The sequence below is a fragment of the Xenopus laevis genome, chromosome 4S (genome assembly GCF_017654675.1).
Source record: "Xenopus laevis strain J_2021 chromosome 4S, Xenopus_laevis_v10.1, whole genome shotgun sequence".
In the NCBI taxonomy this organism is placed as follows: Eukaryota; Metazoa; Chordata; class Amphibia; order Anura; family Pipidae; genus Xenopus; species Xenopus laevis.
The window spans coordinates 68,692,328-68,706,885 of NC_054378.1; the positions used below are offsets into that span (position 1 = coordinate 68,692,328).

The window sequence follows — 14,558 nt, forward strand, 5'->3', positions numbered from 1 at the left end:
TGTTTATGGGCAACATAACCATGGATTGCTGTATCTGTCTTGTTTAAACACTTGTAAATAATGGACCAGCTACACTATTACAGCTGGCAGCTCAGTGGTATGTCCTGATGCATTAATGACGGGCATTGTCAATAGGATATTAGTGTTAACATGGTTGGTGGTGTCCTCCACACACTGCTTTTTCACTTTAAATAATACGAATATAGCAAAGAGGATAAATTATGGGTGTAATTGCAGCTGATTCAATTTTCAGTAGTAAGGCCCAATGGTTTCCTAATTATATGTACAATTCTGCAAGAGCTCCATTTTTTGTGACCATGGATAATCGAGGAAACTCCGGACGACTTCTGAGTGACATCCCGCCGACGATTTACATTCTAGCCGACGGGAAGGTTTTTTTTGGGGGATATTAGTCCCCCGGAGAAGAGGAGATTTGAAGCTGGGCGACTAATCTCAGAATCTTAGCACGTGTCACCACCCTAAATAGTCCTCTTTCATTGTGAATATCTGTGGTTGCTCGGTCATTATATTCACTAGAAGCTCATTTAGCTTTCTGGTATCATAGAATGTCTGGCACTGAAGCGTTAAATCAACTTTTAAGAGTAAAGGTGGCCATAGACACACAGATCCGATCGTACGAATCGATGATTCGTACGATTTTCGGATCGTGTGTGGCGTGTGCCGACATCTTTCGCCCGGCGGAGATCGGTCGTTTGGTCGATCGGTCAGGTTTGATTTTGACCCGACCGATCCCGCCGGAGCTCATGGCACATCGTAATCTGATCGTTCGGCCATACGGCCGAACAATCAGATTACCCCCGATATAGCCATGCCTGTTAATGGCATATCGGGGAAAGATCCGCTCGTTTGGCAACATCGCCAAACGAGCGGATCTTTGCATCTATGGCCACCTTTAAAGACACTAAAGAACAAGGTCTTCTTCTTTTATTGCCATTATTGCAGGTGAACACGTCTCTCTTACGGAGGTTTTGTATTTGCTTGGACTCTTGTTTTATTTTATGTTTAGATTTGTCTGGGGTAACTCAGTGGATATGGGGAAATGGGCCATCCTACCAGAGGTCTGGGACCTTGTTTCCCAGAGGCTAGCCTTAACGTCTTAAGTTTCAACTTCAAGCTCCCAGACTTCATGTCTTGGTCCAATAACCCAGATGCAATAGGGATGGATTTCCAGTCTCATCGACCTCTTAGAGACTGTTTCTGTCTCTCTGCCAGATTGGCTAACTTGTTAAGCCATGGTCCAGTGTACCACCCAGACTCTCAGAAATTCAATGTGACTGCCTGGAAGTTGAGGCTCTAGCCCCCAAACATAAGGATATTGATGATGGAGATATTTCCACTATGATCACAGCCAGAAAACTTCAATTTTCTGATATCTATTACAGAATGCAGCATGTATATATCTCTTGATTCTACAACACAGCTCCCCTTTTCAGACAGAGACTCAATAACAACCTTTGTTTGCATCCCTTATTGCAGCATTATGCCTTTCAATGAGAAGAGAAAAAGGATTTTACAGTTACAAGAAAAATCCTTCTTTTATTTTTAAAACTATACAGGCAAGGCAAAAATCGATAGGCAAGCTAAAATCGATAAGGAAAAGGATATTACAGCAAGCAATAAAAAGAATCCAAAATTATTTGTTAAATATGTAAATAGTAGAAAAATGAAGCAGGAAGGATGGGGCCATTAATATCAGAGTGAGATCAGCTGGTAGATGAGAACAAAAAAAATCTGAGATTCTGAACTGTTATTTTTCGTCTGTCTACACAAATGAGGAACCAGTTAATGAAGGTTTCTTTCTTAATAGTCCTAATTCTAGTAATACTACTAATGATGCATGGTTCACATATGAGGAAATTCAAAAGAGACTAGAACATGTTAAGATAAACAAAGGTTCGGGTCGGATGGTATTCATCCAAGGGTACTTAGCGAGTTTAGCTCTGTGATTGCCAAATCTCTTTACTTAATTTTTCAGGATTCATTGAGGTCTGGCATGGTGCAGAGAAACTGGCGAATTGCTAAGTTTCTCAGCCTCAAAACCATAGGCCAGTTAGTCTGACGTCAGTGGTAGGAAAGATTTTTGAAGCGTTAATAAAGGATAAGATACTGGACTTCATAGTAAATCATAATGCTATTAGTTTGTGCCAGCATGGTTTTATGCATAATAGATTTCCAGACTAACTTCTTTTTATGAGATGGTGAGCAGGGACCTCGATTCTGATATGGCAGTGCATGTGATTTACTTAGACTTTGTTAGATCATTTGATACAGTGGACACAGAACACACCTGCACAACATGGGTACTACTAGCAGGTATAACCTTGCTCGTTTATTGCGGATGCAACGTTATCGGGGAGTGACCCCTTTCTCAAGAGAAAAGGGTTACGCCCCGAAACGTTGCATCCGCAATAAACAAGCAAGGTTATACCTGCTAGTAAAAGGGGTCACGCCCCGAAACGTTGCATCCGCAATAAACGAGCAAGGTTATACCTGCTAGTAGTACCCATGTTGTGCCGGTGTGTTCTGTGTCCACGTTGTTTCTGAGGTTGCCCAATTCTTCTATCATCGAGCACCTGGGATTAGTTTGTTTCTGGACGGCCAGGGTGTGCGAGTGTAAGTTTTTCCTTTTACAATCATTTGATACAGTGCCACACAGAAGGTTACTGGTTAAATTAAAAAAATGTTGGTCTGGAACATAGTATTTGTACCTGGATAGAGAACTGGCTAAAAGATAGACTACAAAGAGTGGTGGTAAATGGCACATTTTCTAATTGGACCAGTGTTGTTAGTGGAGTACCACAGGGCTCTTCACTTAATCCTTTGCTTTCAACTTGTTTATTAATGACCTTGAGGAGGGTATTGAAAGTAATGTTTCTATTTTTGCTGATGATACAAAATTGTGCAGAGTGATTTGTCTAAGTTGGAAAGCTGGGCAGCAAACTGGAAAATGAGGTTAAATGTTGATAAATGCAAGGTTATGCACTAAAATTCTATGAATGCAAGTTATACACTAAATGGCAGTGTGTTGGGAGTTTCCTTAAATGAGAAGGATCTAGGGGTCTTTGTAGATGACAAGTTGTCTAATTCTGGGCAGTGTCATTCTGTGGCTACTAAAGCAAATAAAGTTCTGTCTTGCATAAAAAAGGGCATTAACTCAAGGGATAAAAACATAATTATGCCTCTTTATAGGTCCCTGGTAAGGCCTCATCTGGACTATGCAGTGCAGTTTTGGGCTCCAGTCCTTAAAAGGGATATAAATGAGCTGGAGAGAAAGCAGAGACGTGCAACCAAACTGTTGCTGGAGTGGAAGATTTAAATTATGTCAAGGTTGCCTTTTCTTATTTTTCAACTGTTAATGGCTGCCCCCATGGCTACACAGCGGCGTGTTATATATAACTATTGTAGCACCAGTTGTACGAGTGCAGCGCAACAGTACGTTATAGCTTTATTAATTTAGAAAACAAATTTTTTGGTGTTATTGTAAGAAGGATATTAATGAGCTGGAGTGAGTGCTGAAACGTGCAAGTAGGGATGCACCGAATCCACTATTTTGGATTCGGCCTAACCCTCGAATCCTTTGTGAAAGATAAGGCCGAATACTGGACCGAATCCAAACCCTAATTTGCATATGCAAATTAGTGGTGGGAAGGGGAAAACATTGTTGACTTCCTGGTTTTCTGACAAAAAGTCACAATTTGCATATTCAAATTAGAACTCTGATTCGGTTCGGCTGGGCAAAAGGAAGCTGCCGAATCCTGCTGAAAAAGGCCAAAACCCGAAAAGTAGCAGGGGACCTTTTTACCCATAAAGAGGATCACCGCACCAGAGGCCACCCCTTCAGACTAGAGGAAAATAACTTTTTTATTTGAAGCAACGTAGGTGGTTCTTCACAATGAGGACAGTGAGGTTGTGGAATGCACTGCCGGGTGATGTTGTGATGGCTGATTCCGTTAATGCTTGTAAGAGTGGCTTGGATGATTTCTTGGATAGACATAATATCAAAGGCTATTGTGATACAAAACTCTATAATTAGTATAGATATGGGTATATATAATTTGTGTGAAAGTATGGAGGGGTGTGTGTATGGATGCTGGGTTTTCATTTGGAGGGGTTGAACTTGATGGACTTTGTCTTTTTTCAACCCGATTTAACTCTGTAGCTATGTAACTATACATACTAGGTACATTTGTTTTGTTTTTTTACTTTAAATACTTTTATTTAGATACCTTTTACGACCCAACTCCACCAAAAGAGCTATAACGCAAAATTATAAATTCCTACAGGACATTATTGACTATGACAGTTTACCCACAGGACCCAAACAGTGGACAATAGACATACCAGAATTGTGAAATGGAAGACGTATTCAAGATATATAAAAGGCTATGGCATACCTTACCTTCGAGCATATATAGAGAAATGTTTCTTAACTTATTGCATAGAACCTACCTGACCCCAGAAGTACTTTTCAAAATGCATAGACGAGAGAATAGTGATTGGCCGAAATGTGGACAAACCAAAGCTAACCTCATTCATTGTTTATGGGCATGTCCATTCATTCGAAGGTTTTGGAATCAGATAAGAGACTATGCAACAAGACACCTGGTTAACTATATCCCACTTTCAGCTGCATGGGAATAACCCCCGACACCCATACCAAAATTACACGAGGTGCACGGAGATTATTACTAATTATATCTGCAGTGGCAAAGAAAACAATACTTCAGGTCTGGATATTAAGTACACCACCCACTGTCAAGATATTTCTGGAGAAATTAGTTAGTTTTCTATATGGATTGGGTAGAAACATCTTTAAATAAAAACACAATAGTTCAACGATTTTTCGAAACCTGGGAGACGTTTATTGACATCATTCCACAGGCAGTAAAGGTTAAATTACAAGAATGCTTCCAACCCACAGAATGGTACACCATAAGAACTATAAGCGGAGATCCTCCTATTAGCTTGTGACTGAACATGCACAAAATGGCTAGATGGCACCTCCGGCACTGCGGCACTGAAAACATAATGAGACTTAGCAATAGACAAAGAGAAATGGTAATGATTATCACTTTCTCACTGGTTATAGAAAAGGTTTATGTATTAAATATGTTGATAAGTTCACTAAAAATGAAAAGACCATTCATATGGCTTAATGTCATGCATTAATGCCTACATCTCCATTTATACTTGACATGTTGGAAACTCAGAATGTACACGATAGAAACTAACAGCAATGTATATGTACAATATTCCATGTATATGTAAGTGTCGTATAACAGTGGTAATGTATACACCTGATTTATACCAGCTGTCGAAATGGAAAAACTAATGTACATTTTCAGAGATGTAGAAACTGTACCTGACTTTTGCTCAAATAAAATTTAAAAAAAAAAAAAAAAAAAAAATACTTTTATTTACCAATACTAAAATCTAAAAACGAATTGTTGTTTTCATTTCTTTCTCAGGAAACATAGACCAAGCACAGTACTGTGACCGAATAAAGGGAATTATTGAACTACTTGGCAGTAAATTATCTTTGGATGAACTTTCTAAAATATGGAAGATACAGGTGTGTGCATGTACTTTTTTTAACTAAAATATTATTCTTTTTTTCAATATTTTGTTAAAAGAAAAGTTTAGGAAGTGTCACTTTCCTGCTTCATTGTTAGCTTGCATACCCTGACCAGACCTTCACAGAATTCAACTGTTTTAGTTTAGGGTACCTTTTATTAACAGCTTTCTATTCATTTGATATTTGCTGTATGTGACAGACATTTCTCTTGGTAAAGATAATGGCATTAGGGATTTGTTTCATTAATGTTTGAGAAAAATGTGTAAATTAAGTGCTGAGACCTTTTTTCTTGTGGCATATATTACATATGTTTAATCATTCCCTATAATTTATATGTTTTTTTTAGAATTTATTACATTTTTCCCACAGTTTTTTTTTTTTTTTAACCCAGCGGGAAAATAAATGTTGTTTTATGTAAAATGATTGTCTGTTTTTATATTTCTTTTTTACTAGTCTGGTCAGTCTTCTACCGTGATTGAAAATATTTATACCATTATTGCTGCTGCTGCTGTAAAGTTTAACTCTGATCAACTCAATCATCTTTTTGTGCTCATTCAAAAGGTAGGTCATTCAGAAAAGTCTTTTTACAAGCTGATGTAAGCTTTTTTAAATGTTCTTTATCCCTGTATTCTATAGAAGATATAAATTGCTGTTATTTTTATGTAATTACAAAAAGAAAACATGGCACTGATAAGAACTATTAAGGACTACGTTGCTATTTATAGTTCAGACTGTAGCTTTTACTCTCCAAGTGCACATGCAATTTTGCAAGATCAACCAGTATATGATTTCACCGGCAGCTGGAGAGCTGAATGTTGTTGATGCCTGACAAAAAATCAAATGTGGATGGCTTTTCATTAAAGAACATATAAAAGTAATAGATGCCTTAGGACACCCTTGCCTCCAAAACAATTATAAAACAACTTTGTTCTCAGTTGAACGGGGGGGGGGGGCTGTACTCCTCAAATCCAAGTTTAAAAAAAAAAGTGTCAATCCAGAGCAATTCAGTGCAGTCTAGCTCCTTTGCATTTATTGAATTATTGAATTATCTACAATGTTTTAGTACCTGACAAAAGGGCACAGCATTTACATTTTTTTAGATGAGACTGTAAACCCAAGAGAACCTTCCTGTGCAGAAATGCCCAGTCATTCAAGTTCACTTTTTAATCAAAAGAGAAGGAAACTGCATGTGGAAATAACAAAATCTATTATAAGATGCAAAGTTTTTCAGGTCTAGTTAACCTTAACTCAATATTTGCTTTGATGAAGTAGACAAGTAAATGTCAGTTCTATTTGGATTCTTGGCTGGTAGCAGCATGACCCTTTTTATGAACTGGACTACTGTTTACATATTAAAGGAGAATTCAACCCTTTAAGAAAAAAAACCCAGACCCTCCCCCCACTCCTACTCCAGCCTAACTGCCCGCCGGGGATATGCCCCATACTTTATACTTGCCCTCTGTGCAGTTTCTGGCATCGGAGTTCCATGCAGCCATCTTCCGGGTCTTCGTCTCTTCTTACGGCGCTTCAGCAATTTTCGTGAGTTTCGGCACATGCGCAGTTGTCGCCAATCTCCCACTCAGCTTGCCGAAGACCCAGAAGATGGCTGCATAGAATTTCGATGCCAGAATCTGTGGCGAGGGCTAAGTATAAAGCATGGGGCATTTCCCCGGGGGGGGAGGGGGCAGTTAGGCTGGGGGGGAGGAGGGAGGGTGGTCTCCATGGGGTGGTGAGTATGGGTTTTTTTCTTAAATGGTTGATTTCTCTTTTAACTTCAGCCTACAGAATGATGATGGTGCTCCATGTACAGAACTATTAGTAGAGCCAGCTATCTGTACTATGATATGTTATGATATGTTGTAATGTTAGACCTGTTAGTACTGCTGGGTTGTGTGTTTTTTTTTTTTTTTAATAATCACACATCTGTTCTGTAATAGTGATACTGACATGGGTTAACAAATGTATAGAAGTTTCCTGCTGGTTATACCTCTTCTCATATTTTTTTCTGCAGTGCTGGGAAACAGACAGTGACAGAGTTCGACAAAAACTGTTAACTCTTATTGGTCGTATCGGTCGTGAAGCCCGCAATGAGACTACCACTGCAAAGGTTAGTGAGAAAAGCTACAATTCCCACAGCATAGTTCTGGGGTGCAAAGTGGTAAAGAAGCAATGTACTTAAGGGCAACAAAAACAACCCATGTTTCCTTTAGGTTTTCGTGACCTACAGTTGGTAGACTGGATGACAACTCAAAAGCAAAATGATAAGCTTGTTTTATACTGATTATGACTTAGTAAAAACAACTACATGTAGAAAGTTTGTCCATTATACAGCCCACAGGCTGCATTCAATATTCAGGTGCACTTGTGGTGGCCTGCAGCTGGTCCTATATAAGGATTTATGACCATCTTACCCATACCAAGTTACTGCAGGAGTCTCATGACTTTCCTCTGCCATAGGGTATGTCTCTGCTGCCCGATGTACATAGTCTCAAGCAACAAGCTACCAATGCTGCAATTGGACAAGTGGTGGGAGATTTACATTAAGGTCTGCTGGTATGGGCTTGCTTTTATTACGTCGGAAAAGTAGCAGAGTCACCTGGCCATACTGCAACTATGATTTCTGAGTAGATTAAGTGGTAGAATATGCAATCAATATATGCTGGGGGAGAGAAAGAGTAGCAGAAAGAATAGGAATAGAACCAAGAATAGGAATAGAACCAAGAGCAAGAAAGTGGAACCAAAAAAAAAAAAGTAATACAGGGCCACTAAAAATGCATGTGCTTGGAGGGAAGCAGAATGTAAGGGAAACAAGGTGGGGCAGAGAGGTAGAGAAAAAGGGTTGGTGTAGAAACATAATATAATCTAGAGCCATAAAAAAAAGCCTCAGACCTGGCCAAAGGGTTCCTAAACTTCCATATATATCACCACTGTTTAATACAGCATGACTGCTTAATATGGTTAATAATTGTGTTCCATCCCAGAAACTTGCTGTCAGCATTGGACTAGACTGTTGTTAGTTGCTCTTGGTCATTGGCTTTAGTAATATCATAGCATTTTAAACAAAAAGCACCAATTGCAAACTGTCTTGGTAAGAAGTCTACCAAAATTGTTTTTTTGGACAGAATCTGTTTTACTTGTGCAAAAATATGCTTATAATTCCATCATCCTATAGATACAAATTAACAATGGGCTAAGTGAACACTCTCATTTCATCCATGTTTTAATAATTAAAAGTGAGTTTGGTTTCTTTGGGTTATTTTCAGGTTTTGGAAGTGCTCTGGGAATTATCTCATCTGCCAACATTGCCATCCAGTTTAATTCAACAAGCCTTAGATGAGCACCTAACAATTCTTTGTGATGCTTATGCAGTGAAAGAGACCATAAAGAGAAGTTACATTATAAAATGCATCGAAGACATCAAAAAGGTTAGTATATCCAGTCTGAATTTGTTTTTTATAACTCTTCAATATAATCTCACCAATATGACATTGTGGTCTCATCGAGTGACCTATAAGAAAAAAAACTTTTTATATAAAATCTAACATCATAGGTCTGTTAATTCTTTTTATGCCAAGTAGCCTCTGGTGTAAAAGTATTTTGTGCACAAATTGTATTAGTTGTGGTGGATGAACTCTGTTTTATTTTAGTATCCAACCCTGTCGAGGAAGAACATTTAGTTCTCAGATGCAGTTGAACTGCAGACTTTCAGCTTTAATGCAGTGGGTTGAACAAAAAGATTGCATAAAAATGTGAGGAACTAAAGCCTTTTTTTTAGCACAATCACTTAATTTCAGGGGCTCTTAGGCATAGAGGTAGGGCAGACAATTACGTTCATTTTCAATTCAGCACTTCTTAGATGCCACTGCTCTTCACACGTTCCCCTGTTCTCTTCAACATTTAATTGTGTAGCCAGGGCTTGGGGATGGACATCAAGGCCTCAATTCAGGTGCAAACAAGATTCTGATATGATGAAATGCTTGCCTTAATAACAGTGTCCACAAAATGGCTCCGGCCTGCTTGCTATAATTTTGAATTCCCCGACTGAAGGAAACAAGATTCAAATAATTTATATAGTGTAATTAAAATTAATTTTGCTTAACTAAAGTGATAAAATAGGATTTTGAATACATTTTTTGGGCGATGGGTCCCCTTTAATGCTCCTGAACGCCTGTGGAAGCACTGCTGAGAGTGAAACATGGTGGACTGTATGCTTTTATTTACATATAGATTGCTTAATTCAGGAAAGCGGAGGAACCTCAAATCATTTTCTTGACGACCACCCTGCCTCTTAAAGGGAAATGTGTGTTCACTCTTTTATGTTAGTGCTGCTTTTATGGTCCTTAGAGAAAAGGATTTGTCAGTGGGTAAGTCTCCAGCAACACTCAAAAAAAACTGAACCAGGGAGAAGGAAATGAAAACATAGTGTTGTAAATTATACATAGAATGTTTTTTTTGCCCTTTGCCTTACATTTGAAATGGTGAATCAAAATATAACAGGGTTGTGTTACTATTGTTGGTTTTATACATAGAGGTTCTCATCTAATTCAATAATGTCTGTTCTTTTAGTGCCTTAATACAGAAGTTAGCAGTTGTACTAAAAAATTATGTTTTTTTTGTTTTTTGTTTTTTTCCATATTTTTAGTCATCACAACATAATAATGCCCAAGTTGTGTGGGTAGTTCCAGCCTTACGGCAGCTACATGACATCACTCGTTCTTTTAATAAGCAAACTTATCAAAAGCAAGACAAGGTAAGGTTTAGTTATATTATATTTAAAGCATTTTTTCTTAAAGAAAAAAAAAACTAAAAAAATAGCAAGGAAATTGTGGTTTTTGTATTGGTTCATTATTCACACTGCCATTGTGAAGGAGAAAAAAATATCTACTGCCGGTTACCAAAGATAATATCTGGAAACAGTAAGTAGCACTATCCCTCAAATTATTTCACTTAAGTGATTGTTGATGGATTTATATTGCTCAGTTTGTACAGATTCAGTGGATGTGTACAAGTACAATTGCCATTGTATGTGGCAACTGCATTTTTTGCCATGATGATTATATAAGAGCCTTTAATTTTTATCTGTGTTCTAATGAAGTATATGAATAAGGAAATATAAAGTTGATCTCCGCCTTTGACAAAGATTTTTGTGTGCCCGAGTAGTGACTGAATGGTACTTAGCGGTGGCGGATTTGTTTCAAGTATGAGCAACTTTACAATAAATAGCTAGCAATATACTTGAGGGCTAGAAGGACACCAGAGAGAGTAGTGTTGTACTAATGTCCTGGTAAGTTACGTTTTCCATAGTGAGGCATGAATAGAGGTGAGGCTGAGCCCACCTGACTTTAAATTGCCCTAGATTAGCTCAGTTGCTCAAAACAGCATGCTACATTAATTGGTCCAGTGATGATTTGTGTCTCGGAGCAGGGTTTTACCTTATGGGATTTCGGTTTGGTGTCTGGTTTATGGGACTGAATAGCTGCATTTAATGAAGAATGTTAAGTTGTATTTTATTGTACTAAATTGTGCTTTCTCAATAAGTATCTAGAAATACTACAGATGCCCGCATGGGTTTTTCTTTTAGCTTTTGAATTTTTGTTATGAATTGTTGGAAATTGCGAATTGCCCGGCACACCACAATTGTTGATCTGCAAATTGCTGCGTATGTGGGTGGTACACTCAAACTTTGTCTGCAAGGAGTGCGCAAGTAAAATTGCCATTTTATGATATTTTGTTACAGTATATGATGGAAAAGATTATAGAGCTAGAACAAGGTGGATGTGGCAACTGCATTTGTTTTGTAAAAGTTGCTATGATTATATGAGAACCTTTTAACTGTGTTCTAGTGAAGTATATGAAGGAAATCTAAAGTTAATCTTAGCGATGAGGTTGAAAGTATATTTAATGTTTCACGGGGGAAAAAAGTATAGAATCCGTATTAGGGAGGACATGGAGGGAGGGAAAAGAGCTGTAATGTGTCGGGGAGCAGATGTGCTGCCTTTTCACCCACAGTAAAATGGAGTTTTTTCCCCATTTCCCTCTTTATTTTTTACGTTTAATACTGGTTGAGAATAAAAAAAAATTCATTTTGTAAATCTGTATAGAAGATCGCTTCCACCGGTGCCGTTAGGTTGTTGTCACGCATGGACAAAACCCAGGACAAATGCCAAGATTCTGGTCTGTGCTCACTCTTCTGTCTATAACAGCCACCTTTCACTTTGAGAGGAGCCCTCCACATGTTGGATACCACCAAGATAAGAGTTCTGGGCAAACAAGGGAACCGGAGCGTGTCTCAGAAATAACTGGGATAGAATAGAGTGTAGTCAAGAGGATAGGCCGAAGTCAAATCGTACAAACAGCGAGGTAGAAAATCATGATCCGGAATCAGGTATAAGTCAATTCAGGCAGCAAAACAGCAAAGGTTAAGGGACAGGCAGAGGTCAGGTTCACACGAACAACTAATGTACTCACCCAAGGACTTAATAAGAGACTGCATCTGTCAGACCTCCGCAGGCAGAGTGGTAGGCATCTCCACTGCCCCACTAGACCACCACCCACTTCTAGAAGGGGCATCTGGATCCCCTAGCTTTGTCAATAAACCTGAGATGAAATTGACGGTCAGCTTGAATGTCCAAGGCAGAGACCCAATTCTTAGTATTGTTTATTGCAGGGTAATTTGGGCATTTTGTAGCCACTACTAGTAGCCCTGTTTCTTTACCCTTAGAGATCTTAAGTTCAGGAGGAAGTTTTAGTCAGACAGTAGTAGGATTAACAATTTCAGAAACAGCAAAGGGACCAATACATTTGGGTCATAAATTAGCAAAGAGAACTTTCCAAGAAATATTCTTAGATAACTGCCAGACTCTATTGCAGCTCTGATATTCAGATGACTTTCTCCTGCGCCAAATGTTTGAAATTGCTCTACCAAATAGTAGGCAGCAGGAACAGAAGAAAATTGATTAGAATATGAAAAGACCCTCTGTTGACAACCAAAAACTATAAAGCAAGGGTTCTCTCAGGTGGATGCATGAGTAGCATTTTTAAAAGCAAACTCCACCCACAGAAGGAATTTTGCAAACTGGAAATGATTACTGGAAATATAACACCTAAACTATTGTTCCAGTGACTGATTTGTCCTCACCGTCTGGCAATTAGTTTGAGGGTGGTAAATGGAGGAAATGGAAAATTCAGTGACTATAAGAGAACAGATGGCTCATTAACATCTGCAGACAATTAGAACTCCCCAATATTTAATGGAGCTCCTTGAAGTTTAAGAAATGTTCAGCAAGAGATTTACCTCAGGAAAGTTGGGTAAGCAGAATAAAGTGGCACATCTTACTAAACCTATCTAACACCACCCAAAAAAAAACAGTATTCCCTTCAGAAGGGGAACATAGACAATAAAATCCATGGAAATATGAAAAGTTCTGAAATCAAAGGAAAGGGCTTACGATTTTTGATGGCGATCTTATTTAGAATCAATACATGGTCTAAGACAACAATCCTTCTTATTTACGAAGAACAAACCTGCACCTGCGGAAGAGGAAGAAGGACTTATAAACCCTCTTAAGTTTTTTTAATGTATTGTTCAATGGCTTGAGCCTCAGGAAGTGAGAGAAACAGTACGTTCTATCCTTTAGGGGCGAAGACCCAGGATAAAAATCAATAGCGCAATCATAAGGCCTGTGTTGATGAAGGGTCTCAGTTGCCTTTTAGAGAATACATTGGAGACGGTTGAATATCAGGAGGGCAGACCTTCTAGCAAAGTCGCCGCTAAAGTATGAAGAAAAGCTAGACACGATTTCCTGCAGCCCACCCCCCATTGAAGTATTTTACTGGTAACCCAATCAATAAGAGGATTATGTACTCATAACCATGGAAGCCCTAAAATCACAGGGGAACCAGGACAATGAATGATATGAAAACATATTTGTTCAGAGTGGGTAGTTCCAATGGACAGATTTGGAGGTCACTAACCCACAACCTAAATTATTTCCATCTATGGCCAAGAGCTTATCCAGAGGTACAATTCGAGCTGTCTTGGGTGTCTGTGGGTGAAATTGACATCCAAAAAATTCCCTGCTGTCCAAAAAGGCTGCAACTTCTATACTACCTTTCTCTCTATTCAGGAGAATGGGAATAATAATTTTAGCGGTATTTACGGGACTCCCCAGACTTGCTTAGGTGTTGATGTTTCCTGGCCTCTTTGGACAGTTGTTGTGAAAATGACCCTTCGTTCCACAATACAAACATAACCCATTGGTACACCTCCATACCTTCTCCTCAGGGGATAAATGGGTAGAGCCTAAGTGCATAGGTTACTTAGGTGAAAAGCCAATTTGAATAACTTGTTTTGTGTGTAATCTTTCTGATGTTCTCATAATGTTCTCGTATACATATCTACTGAAGCTATCATATTGATTGCAACAAATTCCATTCCTCATAAATAGCCTTTACAGATATTGGTGGTAATAAAAATGCATTTCCTAGTGTATGGCATATCTGCTGCTAAATGTGGAAACACATTTACAGGATTGGAGTGTTTTGTATTATAGTTATGGTATACCTTCATGCTTCCTCTTTTTCTTGGTTTGATTAATGGAAGGCTGGTACCTGCTATAGATACAAATGTTTTTGTACATCCCTTGTAAAAAATTATTTTGGTCAATCATTAATTAGTTAGCAAAGATTTTTTACCTTGTTTGCAGAGTTATAAAATATTAAAAACAGGAATTAGAAGCGGCAATTAAGAGCAGTCACATCTCCTTCTCCCCCTTATTGCCAGATACAATAGTTCAGGGCATCCTCCAAAACACACTATTTTACCACTTGTGTGAATGGTCAAATGATACAGTATGCTACTTTTTTTTAACAGAGGGCATATTTTTTCTTCAAATTGTAGTTTAAATAGAGATTGTAAAAATAAGCATATACTGTATGGCATTGGTTTCATCTTCTTTAGGGA

At 38.4% G+C, this 14,558-nt stretch overlaps 1 protein-coding gene across 3 annotated transcripts in view; it reads left to right on the forward strand.

Moving 5' to 3' along the window:
- LOC108715542 (ubiquitin carboxyl-terminal hydrolase 24) overlaps positions 1 to 14,558 on the forward strand; it is a 122,472-nt gene that overhangs the window by 44,431 nt on the left and 63,483 nt on the right. For all 3 annotated transcript variants that reach the window (XM_018260792.2, XM_041561412.1, XM_018260794.2), the window contains 5 exons: positions 5,490 to 5,593; positions 6,050 to 6,157; positions 7,608 to 7,703; positions 8,860 to 9,021; positions 10,239 to 10,346. In XM_018260792.2, coding sequence (XP_018116281.1) covers positions 5,490 to 5,593; positions 6,050 to 6,157; positions 7,608 to 7,703; positions 8,860 to 9,021; positions 10,239 to 10,346 — 578 coding nt within the window. The remainder of the gene's footprint in view (positions 1 to 5,489; positions 5,594 to 6,049; positions 6,158 to 7,607; positions 7,704 to 8,859; positions 9,022 to 10,238; positions 10,347 to 14,558) is intronic.